The sequence below is a fragment of the Egretta garzetta genome, unplaced genomic scaffold (assembly GCF_000687185.1).
Source record: "Egretta garzetta isolate BGI_Z169 unplaced genomic scaffold, ASM68718v1 scaffold912, whole genome shotgun sequence".
NCBI lineage: Eukaryota > Metazoa > Chordata > Aves > Pelecaniformes > Ardeidae > Egretta > Egretta garzetta.
Window position 1 is genome coordinate 281,620 of NW_009258882.1, and position 16,461 is coordinate 298,080.

At 50.7% G+C, this 16,461-nt stretch overlaps 1 protein-coding gene across 1 annotated transcript in view; it reads left to right on the forward strand.

Moving 5' to 3' along the window:
• The window catches only part of LOC104121810 (microtubule-associated protein 4), a 163,549-nt gene that overhangs the window by 86,218 nt on the left and 60,870 nt on the right, over positions 1-16,461 (forward strand). The window contains exons 5-11 of the mRNA XM_035889476.1: positions 791-901; positions 1,547-1,675; positions 2,188-2,262; positions 3,806-3,934; positions 6,100-6,882; positions 7,952-8,086; positions 8,869-9,030. Coding sequence (XP_035745369.1) covers positions 791-901; positions 1,547-1,675; positions 2,188-2,262; positions 3,806-3,934; positions 6,100-6,882; positions 7,952-8,086; positions 8,869-9,030 — 1,524 coding nt within the window. The remainder of the gene's footprint in view (positions 1-790; positions 902-1,546; positions 1,676-2,187; positions 2,263-3,805; positions 3,935-6,099; positions 6,883-7,951; positions 8,087-8,868; positions 9,031-16,461) is intronic.

Below are 16,461 nucleotides of genomic sequence, written 5' to 3' on the forward strand. Positions count from 1 at the left end.
GGTTGGGCTGGGGGAGCTTAAAGGGCTTTGCCAACCCAAACCATTCTGGGATTCTATGATTCTAAAAATAAAGCCTGCAGAAAAAGAATTGTCGTTTGCTGAATCCTCAGCTGCTGAAGCACCCTCCTTTGCAGATGACACTGCTATATGCACTTAAAACACGGACCAAAAGCAGAACAAAGCTAACGCACGTTAGACCAACCAAGGCTGACAGCAGACAATTTGCAACCGTGGACTAACGATCCCCAAAGCCTCCCCAGCGTGTCTGGTCTGGAGCTAAGGGCGAAGGCTGCTCATCTGCCTGGGACACTGGGAAATGGGTTATTTTCCTCTCTGGCTCGGCATTTAGTTGCAATACTGGCCCACCAGGCAGTTTATACGGGTGCACTGTTCCTGGGGAGGGCAGCGTGTAGCTTACGCAGGGTTTCCTTGGTCTGCCGTCGAGGTAGCTGATCCGGAGCTCGGCCGTCATTCCTGGTATGTGTCCGTCAGGCCAAACGCAGATGCTTCCTCCTCGAGAGGAGGAGACAGGTTCTCCGTGCAACAATCGTACTCGGAACGTCAGTCCATTTTCCCTAGGAAGCAGTCTGAGCAACCACGTTGTACTGGTGGGCATAAATTTGAATTGAGAAGGTGTTTGCCCCTGGTAAATAGTCTGGAAAGCAGCTTTCCCTTGGAAGTCCAGTGGTGGTGGTCAGGTGTATCTTCATCTTGCTTGTAAAATAATCTTACCGTGCATCTTGTCCCCCTCCCTTGTGGTGACACTGGCCTTGTTCTTGTCTCCTGCCAGACCCCTTCGGCATGCACAGAGCGGAGAATCTGCCTGATCTGTCGTTTCCTACTGACATGAAGAACATGCCGCTGTTCACGGACCATGTTGATGCTTCCGGAGACATCCACGGTGAGTTTCCCCTCCCTGATGGTCAGGTTTTGGTGTTTTCTCTGTTTACTTTCAGGTACTGAAAACCATTAAGCTGATAAGCACACAGGATTTATAACCTCTTCATGTGATTTTTTTTTTTTTTTTTTTTTTTTCTATAACCTCTTCATGTGATTTTTTGCATGTGCCTGAAGCCATTCCAATAGCTACTTCCAGGAAGGGGTTTTTTAAGAATATTTAGGCAGAAGGAGATAGGTCTTCTAGACAAGTTGAGGTGAAGCAGGAGTTACCAACAGCTCTTGTTTTGACGGCTAGAAACAAAATACGCCTGAACTTTTTCCACAAAGTGGTCTTCAGTGTTCGGACTATTGGAGTTTAAGCAGTTTTTAACCAGAATTCATAGGAGCAGAAGCAGAAAGCGAAAGGGAAATCATTTGCCTGTGTTCACTGTCTTACACCTTGTTAAAAAATTATATACGCAAACCTAATTTACGATGAAGTTTGTAAAGGTGAGCTAATTGAGAGTTGAGTGGGCTGCTCTTGATCTAAACTGTTTGCGAGCAGAACAGAGTAGTTTATTGTCCAAGTGTTGGACAGCCTTTAAATTTTGGAGGGGAGTCATTAGGGTTAGGATGGTGATTAACGAATGGTCTTTGGTTTCATTAGCACCACATGGATCTATGATGGTACCTGAACAACCTTTCTTGGGGCCCCTGTATTCTCCTGCAGAGGCTCTAGACCCATCAGCCTTCATGGGCCTGGATTCAACTGCAGAATTTCTACAAGACAGAGCAGGTGAGAAGCAGATGTTTGTCTTGCTAGCTGGGTTTGAAGGATGTGCAGCTGGAAGATTTTTGTGTATTGGTCCTAAAGAATCTTGGTGGGGGAGTTGATTCGTAAGATGAGTCAAGATTAGAAAGCTCCCTGTTGGCAATGAGGGTTCTTGGTTCAGTGTGAATGTTCTGAAGATATTGGAAGATCACAGAAGGGTTGAGGTTGGAAGGGACCTCTGGAGGTCGTCTTGTCCAACCCCCCCTGCTCAAGCAGGGCCACCTAGAGCCCGGAAGAGTTGAGCAAAGAGCCTGCCCTGTCAGGTCCTGGAGTCAGTGCTGGTTGTAACTCTTCTCTGATGCAAGCCCTCACCAACAGTAATCACAGAAGAACATGGTGTTCTGGTACAGGTCTTAAAGAGAACTGAAAAGTTACCTGAGAACGAACTCACAAACCAGGAGGGTCAATACCTTCAGCTGAAACACTAAAGCAGTGTTAGTGTCAGGGGCAGGACTAAACGTGTGTGTTTTCCGTAGTGCCTGAAGAACATTGGCTGGGAGCTCAGCACGACGCAAAGGGACCAGATGCCTCTTTCTTTGTTGAGCCATCAGGTAAAAATAGTTTTGACTTGATCTGCGGGCACGGCCTATAGAGAGTTTCCGAGCAGCAGAAGCAGAGCTTCTCTCCTTGCCTGCCTTTTCAAGACACGCAAGGCTCTAACGGAGCGAAGCAGGACCTGACCAAGAAAAGTGCTGTTGCTGGTTCTCCAGTCAATTTAGCATAGAAGTGTGTGGTTTGGAGAGATGCTACTGAACCCCCATTTTCTGGTGTGGTGCTGTAAGGGGTGGGGAGGACCCTGCATTTTATAGACTCTTTACTTCCAATTTAGGGCAACAAATCAAATATGTGCAGTTCCAAGCCCAGCCGTCAGTCGATATCCGTGGTGTGCCCTTTTGGGGACACAGTGTGTAGCAGGGCTTGACCCGACCGACAGCATGCCTTGTCCTGAGTTTTGGGGAATGAAGTTAGCAGATGTGGGTGTGCAAGCAGCAAGCTCTGCCCATTCCAGACCGTGCCTCCATTCTGTGAGGCTCCGTTACAGTGAAGGTCCTGTAAATTCCAGTTGGGATCTGTGTTCAATCATTACTTGATGCTAAAATAATAAGTAGGATGAATAAAATTTACCCTTGGGAAGAAACTCTAAAGCTGGAACTTTACTGTCGAGGATTTTGGTCTTTGTACACACCGAGAGCCAGATCTGCTGACCTTGGGTTTACTGCTTCCTAATCACAGAATATTTTGGGTGGGAAGGGGCCCCCAGAGGTCACCCAGCCCAACCCCCCCGCAGGAGCAGGGACACCTTGAACCACATCAGGTTGCTCACAGCCCCGTCCAACCTGGCCTGGAATGTTCCCAGGCATGGGGCCTCCACCCCCTCTCTGGGCAACCCCTGCCAGGGTTTAAAGTTCTAAGGGTCAGTGCAGCCAAGGGCGCCAACAAACGTAATTTTGGCTCATGCGTAATCAATAGAATTTTTAACTAAATTCTAATTGCAAGCCTATGTGCTCTGTCCAGTTACCTTTAGGTTATAGAATCATAGAATGCTTTGGGTGGGAAGGGGCCCCCAGAGGTCACCCAGCCCAACCCCCCTGCAGGAGCAGGGACACCTTGAACCACATCAGGTTGCTCACAGCCCCAGAAGCTCCGTTGAGTTGACGTTCCATTGTGGTTGCCTGTATATTACGATATTTGATCCGTAGTGGGTTCTTTATTGCCGATTTTGGTGAACAAGCTAAGAGGAGAGTGATTTAACACTGGTCCTGGGCAGAAAGTATTTCTGGAGCTGGTGGCTCTGCCTGGGGCTCGGGCTGGAATTGGGATGCTTTGTAACAGAACATTGCTCAGCTTTGTCACGGCAGTCGCTTTTCTCAAGACGCAAGCGTTTTCCTAGGTCTCGCACAGACCAATTTGAAAATTGATGATAAAAAGCCGATTCTGGTTTTGTCTGACCCGGCTGGGGATGCTGCAGTGGGGGCACCTACTCATCAGGGTTGCAAGAAGCACTCTTTGCGGGGTGATTCACATCCATCTCCATAAGAGAAAGCTCTTTGCTATGGTCTGAGTGCTTAATGAATCTTCGTTTTGTGTGCCCAGTGCCCCCCACAGCGACTGGAGCAATAAAGCCGAATTTGCCGGAAAGCCCTGCAGCCGTGGCTCCTGGTTTCGTTCCGGCCGCAGTAACAGCATCCCCAGGAGAGGCTGAACCTGCTGAGGGACCAAAAGGTAAAGTTGCCCCAGTCTAAAGGTCGGCTCTGGGTTTAGGCCCTTCGCGAGCAAGCTGCAATGGAGGGAGAAGCCATGGGATTGCCTCTTCCGAAGGGAAGACGGCGGGGGCTTGACAAACTCCGGCGTGACCAAAGGTCTACGCTCCATGGATGGTGGTGGTGAGAAATAGCACGAAGCGCAGTCGCCTTTGCAACCATAGAATCATAGAATCACTTTTGTTGGAAAAGCCCTTTGAGATCATTGAGTCCAACCTTTAACCTAACCCTGCCATCCCACCACTAAACCCTGGCCCTAAGCACCTCATCTCTCCTTCTTTTAAATCCCTCCAGGGATGGGGACTCAACCCTCACATCATAGCCCGGCGACCCATGTAATGAGTCTTTCCCTTCTCAGCAGTTTAGCTCCAGAAGAACGTTAAGGTGTGTCAAGGGCGTGGTTGCACCCCGAGCCTGACGGACGCTATGTAAAAATACCTTGAAAACGCTCCGGTTTAAAGACTACCTTTAAACCAGAGCTTTTCAGGGGTTTATATGCAGCGTCCGACTCATGGTGCATTCTGCACCAGTCTGTGTCCAGTTCCCTTACGCTTTGTTCCAGTACTTCCCATGATTCACCAGGGAGCAGCCACCCTACTTCTAATCCCAATTTCTTTGCTGTCTCTGTCTTCTGTAAAATCTTTAAACTTTATTTCAGCAAGCGCTTCAAATCAAAAGGGCAAACCCCAAATGACAGAGCGTAACGGATCTATTGGGGCTGGTTCACTGGAATATTGGTTTCATCTAGATGGGTCCCGCAGTGCTATTTGAAAAGGGATTTTTTTCCATTTTTTCTCATTTCTTTCCTTTTTCAGCCTAGGTAGCTAATTTAAAAGTTGGGGAGGGTATTTTTAGATGTGACTCAAACAATCAGTAGATTTAATTTTTTTTTTTAACATCTCCTCAGCAATGATCTGAGATGTTGAGGTCACCCTGCGGAGCATGGGTAGTACTGGGGGCTGTTGGGATTAACAGATGCCGAAGAGAAATCCGCTGCTCCTGGCTCTTGCTGGTTTGTAAAGCCTTGCCTCTAGACAGCTGAGATGTTAAACTAAAACCGACTGAAAAAAACTCCTTTAAGGGCATCTTATGAAAACGCTGACTTCAACGCAGAGGCTTGACCGTGCCGCGAGCTGACAGATGTTATTTGGGAAGCAGCAGCTCAGCGTTTAGTAGATAACGGTGTAAAAAATGAATGAGGCCAAGCTGGGCATGACCCAGTGAAGGGCAATTGGTGATTCACGGGGCGGCCGCCTCCTTGGTGCCAATTCTTCTGCCCCAGCTGCAGCACCATTGCCACCTGTGAACACCAGAAACAATATTTTAAGAGAAACGCGTACGGCTCTGGAATATCTCGGGACTTTTTCCGCTGGTGGGATACACAGCTGGGCTCATGAAGGCGACACCAAAAGTTGCCGTGTCCTGCTATGGAGGGGGCCAAAAACCCCCTCGCTGTGGTTCCTGTCTGTGTTCTGGTGGAATGTGGTGCTCGCGGGGGATCCAGCAGCTCTGGTCTCTTGCCAGCCATGTAGCATCAGGCACTTTTTAAGCGAAACAAAGCATCTTCTAGAATCATAGAATCAACCACAGAATGGTTTGGGTGGGAAGGGACCCCTAGAGGTCACCCAGCCCAACCCCCTGCAGGAGCAGGGACACCTTGAACCACATCAGGTTGCTCACAGCCCCGGCCAACCTGGCCAAAAAGCTTGTCCCCCCCTTTCCTCTGGGCCCCCTTGAAGCCCTGCCCGGCCGCACTCAGCTCTGCCCGCAGCCTTCTCTTCTCCAGGCTGAACACCCCCAACTCTCCCAGCCTGGCCTCAGAGCAGAGGGGCTCCAGCCCTCGGAGCATTTTAGTAGCCCTGGTGATGCGTGTTAGGAGCAGAGAGATGTCTAAGGCTGTAGTCAAGGCTACAAAACCGGGCACACGGGGCTGTGGTAGGAGAAGCTCTCGGGTGCGTTGAGGACTGGAAAAGGCCACAGCTTGGCCTGAGGGGGGAGTAAGGGATGCTGAAAGAGAAGGCGACAGACATGGAGCGGAAGCCCTGTCTCCTCTAGTCACCAAACCACGCTGTTGGGTTTTTACCTTCTGTGGATTTTTGTTGATTGCTGCCACCTGTGTTTCTGTAGCAGATGCAGCGTGTGTTCCTGCCTCGGATGTCCTGGCCGTTTCTGTGGAAAAAGCTGGGTCCGTTCTTGCAGGAGAACCCAAGACTTCTCAAGCTCTGGATGCTGGCTTTGCACCCACAGCAGAAGCCAACCCTCTTCAGGCTATGGATGTTGGGTTTGCTCCTGCACCAGAAGCCAAGCCTCCTCATGCTGCCAATGCTGCATCCGCCCCAGTGGTGGGTACTGGCTTCACCCCAGCAGCAGATGCTACATCCCATTATGCTATGGATTTCGAGTTTGCCCCAGCAGAAGATGCAGGGTTTGTCCCTGCAGCAGATGTGGGTTCTCACCATGCTATGGATTTGGCATTTGCCCCCGCAGCAGATGTGGGATCTCACCATGCTATGGATTTGGCGTTTGCCCCAGCAGCAGATGTGGAATCTCACCATGCTGTGGATTTGGCGTTTGACCCCGCGGCAGATGTGGGATCTCACCACGCTATGGATTTGGTGTTTGCCCCCGCAGCAGATTCTAAATCTCATCAAGCTATGGATTCTGAGTTTGCCCCAGCAGCAGATGCAGAGTTTGCCCCTGCAGCAGAAGTCAACCATCATCATGCTATGGATTCTGGGTTTGCTCCTGTAGTGGAAGCCAAGCCTCTCCCTGCCTTGGCTCCTGGGGTTGCCTCTGCAGAAGCCAAGTCTGTCTCTGCGGCTGACGCCAAGGTTGCTGCATCTGAAGAGCTGATGACATCCGGGTCTTCTGCTGATCAAGACAAGTCACCCTGCGACAAGCCTCCTGCAGGTGAGCATGTCTGCCTGAGGGCTTCGTTCAGGCTCGGAATAGCGAGAAGGCCGCTCGGTTGGCATGGCTCTAGCAGCGACACACGTAGCGATGCCGTACGGATGCCCAGTTGTTGTAGGGCGGTCAAATAAAAAGCGTATTTGTTTTAGTAGTCGAGGTTGTGATATGCCTTGCACAAAACATCGTAAGTAGAGCTCAGTTCTGCTGTCAAGACACAGGCCAAGGAAGAGCTTCATGAGGGCTTTTCGCTTATAAAATATAAAACTAGAATATCTTAATGACTTTTTTATTTCACTTGACATTCTTAGCGGTGACATATGGTTTTTAGGACAGCCATAGAGACATTTTAGTTCATCCCTGTTACCTGTTTTTGTATCGCGATCATCCTCAGCACATACTGGGGTCTCTGTAGGTCCTGTAGGACACAGTGGCTTCCAATGAAGCTTCTTGTCTTGAAAATAGTTTCTGAGCAGACGGGTAGGGTTTGTGGGTAGTTTGGTGGCATTTCTTTTGGATGACTAGAGGCGTTGCAATGGCAAGGCGGGCATTTGGGCTTTTTCCCTGTGGTGGCCGATGGGTGTTCTGCGCTGCATGGATTGCTCGAGGGACACCATCCTTTTGGAGAGAGCATGACCATCAAGGCAGAACGCACGGGGCTGGGCAGAGGCGGTGTATGAGGACTGACTGCAGAAAGGTTTGGGGTCGGATGTTTTCTTTTCTTGCGTTCTAAGCCTCTTTAGTTTAATGATAGGAATGCATTTCAAAAGAGATGAGTTTCAACGAAAAAAAATCCCTACTGGAATGTGGTAACGGAGGCGTAGGTGCGTGACTGAAAGGGTGGATACCAGAAATACAGGAGGGTTTGCTTTAGGAGAACACTCAGGCTTTCAGGAGGGGAGAGCTGGTAGCCAGGGATCCTAAAAAGCAGATTCCTACTGTTTGGAAAGTGAGGAGAACCTTTGGTTTCTTGCGGAAGGTAGGAATTGGGCAAGGAAGGGGTTTGTATCTTGCTTAATCTGATCTGAATTAAAAATAATAGGGATTTTTATTCTTTACGGTCTGTTTGCAGAAGCAACGGCAAACGCGGAACAAGACTCGGAAGCCCCAGAAGCTTGTGTGGATCTTGTAGAGAAAGCTACAGACAGCAGACCCGGCCACCACGGGGAGCATCTTCCAGAGACGAACCATCCTTCGGAACCGGCAGGTGAGAAATGCAAACCCCAGTATGAAACTGGAGCCAGAATCATCTAGTTCCACCCCACCTCCTAAGCTCTTCCTCGCAGCCGCTGTTCTCCTGTCCTTGTCGAGGGAAAAGCAACGAAGGTTTAATTTCAAGAAGGTTATTAGTGTGTGCTAACGAGGGGACTGGTATAAATAGCAGCGTTAACGTTGGGAATGGCCATCGTGTAACTCGTCTTTTTCCTCCTCAGCCGTAGTTGTTGCACCACTGTCTGTCGTAACTCTCACTTCTATTTAAAATTTAAATAAAATTAATTACAAATAGAACCATTCTCCAATGTAATTACGTCTTACAGATGAAAACTTGTTATAATTATGTGTAGCTAGGAGTTCTGTAGTGTCTGTGTGAATATATTCCAAGGTATATATGCACACCAGGTGATTAGCATAGGGTAGGGACTCCAGACTGGTAACGGAGAATGTTCTGGGTTTGAGTTCCAGCGGGACGCTGGGATGGTCTGAATGCTGTTGATTGTGGAGAGGAAAAAAAGACCCTAAAGCCTCTCCCTGTGCTCAAGCCCCAGGGCAGCCTTTGCTTCATGTTTTACCTCCACCTCGGCCTGCCCAAATGTAAAATTGCTGCTTAAAGTGGGATCGTGAGGAGAGAATGCATCGCCTGCCGTATCTTATAAACGTCATTGCTATTGAAATGAAACCTATACCCTTCCCAAGGGCTTGCTTTTAAGCTGCGGCTTGCCTGCACCCGTACGAATGGAAGCATTCCGGTCATGTTTTTCCATATTTCAGTTCCAGTGGAAGCGAAAGGAGCCGCTGCGCTAGAAAATAAAGACCTCCTCCCCGAAACTGCGGTGGGTGTTACTGCCACAGGGCAGCAAAAGGCGGAGGCTGAGCACAACCACGTCCCACAGGCGGAACCTCGGCAAGAAAAAGCCCCGCAGGAGCCCGCAGGTAGGATATAAACCATAATTCCCTTTTGGGGTGGAAGTGCCCCCTGTGAGCTGTTCCCTTTTCCTCCTGACCGCCTCGCCACTCCAGCAAGCAGAAATCTTTCTTGCACCGAGCAGCCGCGTGGGTCCTTGCAGTCACCAGTGATTCTGTGTGCACTTTGCCGCCCATCCCTGCCCTCCTCAATACTCTTTGCCCCTCCGTGTGCACCGGCCTGGAAGCCCAAACGTGGGTGCTGCTAGCACGTTGTCGCTGGGACCGCCTTATATCTGCTCTGCCGTAGAATTTAAGAGCTCACCATCTTTTTGCCATTGCCACTAGCTTTTTATTTTGGTATTAAAAAGGACCGTTCATTCTTATTCTAATATTCCCAGTGAAGACCTCCTTCCAAATTGAGTTTTGTAATTACCAAAGGAAAATGTAATTAGGTTTTTGGTTTTTTTTCCTGCTCCACTGACCCAGCCTCCCCAGCGAGCTGTTATCGCCTACGCTTGGGGCCGGAGGCTGATTTGTGGGCCAGGGCTAACTGGCAAATGACTGAGGCTCTCTTTAAAATTAGGGGCTTGTAGCTAAGGCGACCTCGCGCTGCCCGTAGCCCAGGCCAGCCAACGACCTCTGGCGCAGAGGTTCTGCCCCCCGCTGCTCCCACCCTGGGTGCTGTGGGAGACTCAGCTCCTTTGCCCCCCGGTGCGCCCCTTCTCCCTTCCCGAGCCTCACCTTCCCGCTAAACGTTTCATTCCACGTTTTGGAGGGATGCCAGTTAGGGATATAAAAAATCTGTCCGTTTTCTTGTCTTGCTAAGACAAAATGGATCCTTAATGCATTTAAAAAAAAAAAGAGAGAGTGTGTCCTTACAAGAACTGTCACTTTTCGGTGGGGTTAGAGCCTGTACCGGGAATTCCGTGTTTTTAAATAGCATTGACGCATTTATCGGTAGCAGTTTATATAGGTTTTGCCTGTAAATGTCTATCCCAGCCCTAGTGAGGTGGGTTTAGAATGGGTGCGGTATCGGGGCTGGAAAATTCTGCATATACTACCATATGGATTGGTTTAGGTGGCTAAAATGACATCTATAGTATATTTATTTATTTTTTATAAAGCAAATAGTTGCTTTGATGTTTGAGCAGGCTTCCTGTATTCCAGGTCTACCTACTGCACAAATAAGGCAAGCTAACAAATCAAGTGAACGCAGGTTTGGCAGAGCGAAACCTGCCCCGGTGCCTATTGCAGATGTGCCAGAGGAGCGGCTAATAGGTCTCCCACCACAGAAGAGCACTGACCCAAAAGTAGAGCCCTATTCTCTAGTCGAACTTGGATGTGTGGCTGGAACATCCCCTCGCAGTAGGGTTTCCCATCAAAAGGCACCCGGTGCGCTGTCGGAGTTTGTGGAGAGCTGCCGAGATGTACCAAGGGAGAGCTGGGATCTGGAAGGTTCTCTGGCCGTCGTCAAGAAAAAGAAAAAGAAACCAAAACAGAAGAGGAACCAGCTGCCAAGAACAGCGGAGTTCTGGGATGAAAACGTAACGGTCTCAAAAGCTCCTCGAAGTTCTCCATTTGCTGTTGAATTGCAAAAGCCAGATGTCTGTCCGGTCGTGCCTGCTGAAGCTCGCAAAGAGCGCTCGACTGCCTCAGGAAGCAAAGCTTTGGATCTGCCAAAGGATGCTAAAGTAATACCTGGAAGTCATCTCCTGGAGGAGCAAAGTGCCTTCTCAGTGCCAGCACCAGGGCAGCAGGCCCCAAAACCCAGCGTGCCGATAGAGCCGGTGTTGGATGCAAAGCATGGGGACGTCATGAGAACGGAGGAAATGCGAGATGATGGCGGTTTGGTGTTGCAATCTAAAGGCAAAAGGAAAGAGGTGCCCTTGCAGCAGGTAGGCACGACTAAGGTGGGGGCATCCGCTACAGCAAAGGTGCCAACCGAGCCTATGGAAAGAGATTTTCTTGATAAAAAAGAGAAGCGGAAGCATAAGGGATCAGACTGTGCTGACCTGATGCCACCTCTTTCCGAAGTGATCCATCCGAGCAAAGTAGAAACTCCTTTGGAGACCAAACCTTCAGAACTGCTCCTTTCTGGTAAGGACGAGGAGGTTACACGCGCATCTCCCCGGCACGGAGCATCCAGTGCCACCATCCAGCGCGAGCTTCGGGCTCCCAGTGGGTCATTGGGAGAAGCAGCAAAGAAGGGAGGGAGTTGTGAAAAAAGCCAAGGGGTTGAGGATGAAGCCCTCAAAGAGCCCGCCCTGCTAGCGGCTGGGGGGCCGGTGGGCGAGCTTCCCAACGAGTCGAGGGCAGCCGATGAAGCTAAACCAGCGTCCTCCGATCAGCGCGCGGCTGCTGACGTTAGTGCTGCAGAGGGAGCGTTGAAGGCTCCTCCAGGTACCACTGAAACCCCGGCTACACCCTTGGCCTTGCCGAAAGCTGAGGGAGCTACTGCTTTGCAAACCAGAAAGGCTGATGGGTTCTCAGAGCGGCCGTTCCTCCTGTCACCCAAGTCTGATGCAACCAAAGATCCCAACTCTGCCGCAGCAGCGGACGGCGTGATGGCAGCAGATGCCCCCGAAAAAAACAAAGGGAAAGGATTTATTGCCTTAGAGCACCAGACTGGAAAAGATCCCAGTATTGCCCACGGGATGATGGACAGGCCTAAAAAAAAGCGTGGTGAAGGGAAAGTCAAAAAAATCAGAAGCTTCTCTGAGCAGGTGATGCTTTCGGAGGATGTAAGCAAACTTACGGATGGGGGGAGGACAGGCGAGCCCAGCAGAGAAAGAACGTGCCCTGATAAAGGCAGAGGTTTTACTGGAAGAGGACCTCAGTCGCTGAGCTTTACGCATGCTTATCCTGCGGAGAAGCCAAAAAAAAGAGGGAGTGATGGAAGGAGCAAAAAAGGCGAAAGAAGTTTTTTCCAGCAGCCTTTTCTTGAGGATAAGGTGGACCCAAGCGGTTTCCCTGACGTAACCGATAAAGCCAAGGGAGATGGTGATAAAGGCAGAGAGAGGGGCTGGGTCGCTGCTGAGCGTTTTCAGGAGAACACATCGGCCGTGACTGAAATGCAATGGTCAATTGAGTTGGGAACAGAGAGACCTAAAGGGAACGTTGGGAAAAATGAAACGGCTGATTTGGGTGCTTTAGGCCAACGGAAGGTGGAGAGCGGGAGAGAGGAAGCAAAGCATCTCGCTCCGGCTGGCGCCGACAGCCAAGCAAGAGAGGGAAATGTGGTGGATGGAAGCAAAGAGGCTGGAGTAGCTTCTGTGGGTGAATCAGCGGCGATAAATTCTGCCACGGCCCTGGCGGCAGACAAACCGAGAAAGAGGTGTAGTGACGGGAAGAGAAAAGAACCTGAAAAAGGTCCTTGGGGGCAGGCATCTGCTGCGGATGCTGGGGTGGAAACCAGCAATCTTCCGAGCAGAGAGAAGGCGTCCGGGAGCACCAAGGAAATGGCCTTTGATAAAGATAAGGGGTCTGGGTTTGAAAAAGAGCTTTTGCCGGAGGATCTGATGGGTGTAGGCAGAGAGGTGCTGGAAGGGCCTGAAGTACAGGGTGGCAATCGGAATTTCGCTAACCAGCTGGCTCTTGCAGGTCATCAAATAGAGACAGCAGAGCCAGAAGTAGTCAACCCTAAAGAGTCTTGGCCCGTGACTAGACAGAAGGAGCCGGATCCAGCCCAGCCTCTCCCAGAGCACGGGACAGACGCGACCATGGCACGCGGTCCCGCCAGGGACCTGGGGACAGACAAGCCTAAGAGAAAAGGCAGAGATGTGAAAGGCAAAAAGGCCGAAAATAGTCCTGAGGGCTCCGTTGCACGGGGTCTGGGTAACGTCCCCGCAGGAGGGGAAGAGGGGGGAAGTATTAAGCAAACTCAGTCTTTCGATAAAGGCAAAGAGCCTAATCCCAGCCCTTCGGCGAGCCTGCCGGGTGACCTAACGGGCAGCGCTAACCTACAGGCTCCTGCTCTGCCTCTGGAGCCAGCAAAGTCCCACGCAAGTGATAAAGAGAAATGCAAAAAGAGGGAGGCTAACCGGGAGCAGCTGCATCTTCCGGAGCGTAAAGCGGGCACGGAGATGCTTCCTCCTCGCGACGTGGAGAGAACGGACAAATCTGCAGCAGCAAGTCCCGCTCCTTGCAGCATGGGGGGGGGAACTCCTGGCCTAGAGCAGCCAGCAGTGGCAGATGGCGCTTTGGCCGCGGTTAGCGATAGATCTAAAAAGAGGGGTTACGATGGAAGTAGTAAGAAGGTTAAAAATGCCCCTGAGCAGCCGGTTTCTCTAGAGCCAAAACCAAAGAGGGGAGAAGCGCAGGCTCCTGTAGGATCTGAGGTGGACCATGGGATGGAAGACCTGGTGGATGAAAACAGAAATATTAAAATCTTCCCCACTGGCCCCCAAATGCTTTGGAATAATCAAGGGAGCGACTCTGAACCCTCTGCTCAGGCGGCTGTAGCCGGCTCTGGTCATGCTGGCAATGGTTCTTCTGGCTTCCCAAAGCAGGGAGATGAGGGGGCAAGGGGGAAGGGGCTTCCTCCTCCTGAAGCGGCGGCCCAGAACAGCAGCAAAGCTCAGGAGATGCAGAAATCTCGCGAGCAGCCGATGAGTCCGGGACACAAAGAACCTGGAAAAGAGGTTTCGAAGAAAGACGGTAAAGCCAAGGAGGCTGGTTCCCAGGCTGGGGGCGAGGCAGGGAAACCACTGTCTCCGGACCATTCAGTTAAACAGGACGATAAATCAAAGGACGAAGTTCACCTTTCTCCTGCAGCAAAGGTGGATGATCAAGAAGTAAGAACCGCCAATGAAAAGCAAAACACCGGCAGCGCTTCCTCAGCCCTTCCTCAGAAGGCGGCAGATTCAAAAGATAGCCCGGCTCCTGTAGGTGCCAAAGGGCCAGAGAACCGGGAAGCAATCGCCTTGCCTGGAGAGAAGGACGCTGGTGGGAGCCTCTCCCCAGAGCTTGCGGCCGTAGCCGAGGGCAGGGCAGCCGCAGCCACGCCGCAGGTTGCGGCAGAAGCGTTGGTGGAGAAGAAGGCTGAAGGGGCTGAGTTGGGTGGAGGCAAGAGGGGCGAGCGGAGCTCACCGATGGACCCGGGCAGTCTGGGCAATAAAGTGGTTGAAGCCGAGGCTGTTGGTTTAAATCTGACAGCTGCCCAAACAACCAAAATAAGTCCTAAAGATAACGATGGAGGTCACACTCAGCCTGCGGAAGGGGCTGCTGCTCCCAGCGGGGAGGCTCACCCGAAGGATGCCCCGGCGCTGAAGCCTGAAGGAGATAAACCTGAAGACGCAACTCAAGCAAAAGAGGAATGCGAAGAAAAAGCCGTGACGGCGGCGAAGAAGGAGAGGGTTAAAGCAGCAGAACAGCTCAAAGGCTACATGAGACCCACCAAGTCAAGAGGGGTGCCACCTCTGCCCGCCAGGGCTGCTGCTCCGGACCGGGAGAAGCAAAGGCAGCTGAAACCCATGGGTACGAGCCAGCAGAGGCAAGACAAAGGTGTGTGTTTGCCACGCGAGCTAGCAGCAGTAATCCAGACGGCTTGCGTGCAAGACCTTGCTGTTTGTCAGTGCCTTGGCATGAATCCGTAATCGTTAATCCTCTGCGGCACAAGCGAGTGTGGCATGACTGGGTTTGTGGCTGGTTTTAAAGGGCTGTTAGTTCTGCTTGCCTGTCTCACGGTGCTAATTCCCAAAGCCTGAAGGACTGACAGCTTGGTCTAAGGTCCAGAACTTGCAATTATTTATTTTTCTAATTCATTTGGAGTTAATTTTGCATATATTGTAGAGTATTTAAGTAAACTTGCACTTTTTGTGCAACAATTTTACATAGACATTGTAGAGTATTTAATGGTACAAGCTACGTTAGCTTCTTCTAATCTGAGACCGCAAGTGGCCTTCGTCTGCGGGGCATCGGTGAATCACCGTGACCATCACGTAGCACTGAGTGCCACTGGCAGGCAGGGAACGGGGTATTTCTGTGCTGGGAAATGGTCGCGATGGCTGCCACGGCGTGGGGTTTGGTGGTGGTCTGACCTCGGGCTAACTGCAGCCTTCCACTTGTCCTCCTGCAGTTGGTTAACGACTTTATCTTCAGCTGCCCCTAACTGCTACGTCTATAAAATGTGCTTCCTTCTAGAATAATCATCTTTACTAAAGCAGAATTGTACCAAACGGTAGCAGGGCTGATGGAGATTTTAAGGCTTTATGTGTTGGGACTATGGGCGGACTGGGGAGCGGTTTGGACCGTTCAGCCTGGCTGTTGTCCAGCGAACAAGAGCCCTGTGCTCATGGGAAATGAGGTTGAATTAATTTCATAGAACATAATGAAGTGCATGGGAATTCTGAAACGGAGACAATAGTACAGAGAGAGATGAAATCAAAAATATCCTTGCACTTCTGCTCCCTCTGAACCTTCCTCAGAAGGAATTGGCATCATCTCGGCGAGCTCCAGCCTGCTGAGATGGGCTGGGGAAGTTCAGCCATGCCCTGAGGTGCTCTTGGGTTTTTTGCCTTGTCATCAGGCACCAAAGTTTGTTCCTGTTTCTCTTTCTACGGAGTCCGTGCTGCCAGTTTGCATGATGCAGCCACTAACTTAACAGACCTAGAGCTCAAGTGCGCCTTAACATGCTGGTCAGGTTCTTGAGAGGTTTTGTAATTTTAATGAGTGTTGCATAACCTGAAGTAGTTCTATTTTAGTGAGAGTGGTGTTCTCTGCATGAACTTGTGCCTGCAGAAGTGATGTTTTTTGGTGCATGATGCTACAAAAGAAAGGGAAACCTGAAGGCAACGTCTTCTTAAAAAAAAAATGTCTTTAAAGCCTTTTGGTTGCCTGCTACAAGTCTTCACTTTCCTTTGCTAACCACTGTATTCAAGGGAGCAGGAGTTTGGCAGCAGATTCATGCAAAAAAGAAAAGCTCCAAAAGAATGTTTTGCACAGGTAAAGTGTGTTCGGAGTGGAAGGCTTCCTGGTTCAGAGTAGCACTTCGCGGGAGGACCTTGGTATGTACTTTGCGTCTAGAAGCTTGCCTGACCTAAGTTTGCCCAGGACTTTGATGATACTCAGTTGCTTTCATCCTTTCAGCTCTTCACAGACTCATGGTTGGTTGGTTTTGTTTTCATAGAATCATAGAATCACAGAATGGTTTGGGTGGGAAGGGACCCCCAGAGGTCACCCAGCCCAACCCCCCTGCGGGAGCAGGGACACCTTGAACCACAGCAGGTTGCTCACAGCCCCGGCCAACCTGGCCTGGAATGGTCCCAGGGATGGGGCCTCCACACCCTCTCTGGGCAACCCCTGCCAGGGTTTCACCACCCTCACTGCAAAGAATTTCTTCCTTACATCCAGTCTAAACCTCCCCTGCTTCAGTTTAAAGCCATCCCCCCTTGTCCTGTCCCAGCTGGCCCTGCTAAAAAGCTTGTCCCCCCCTTTCCTCTGGGCCCCCTTGAAGCCCTG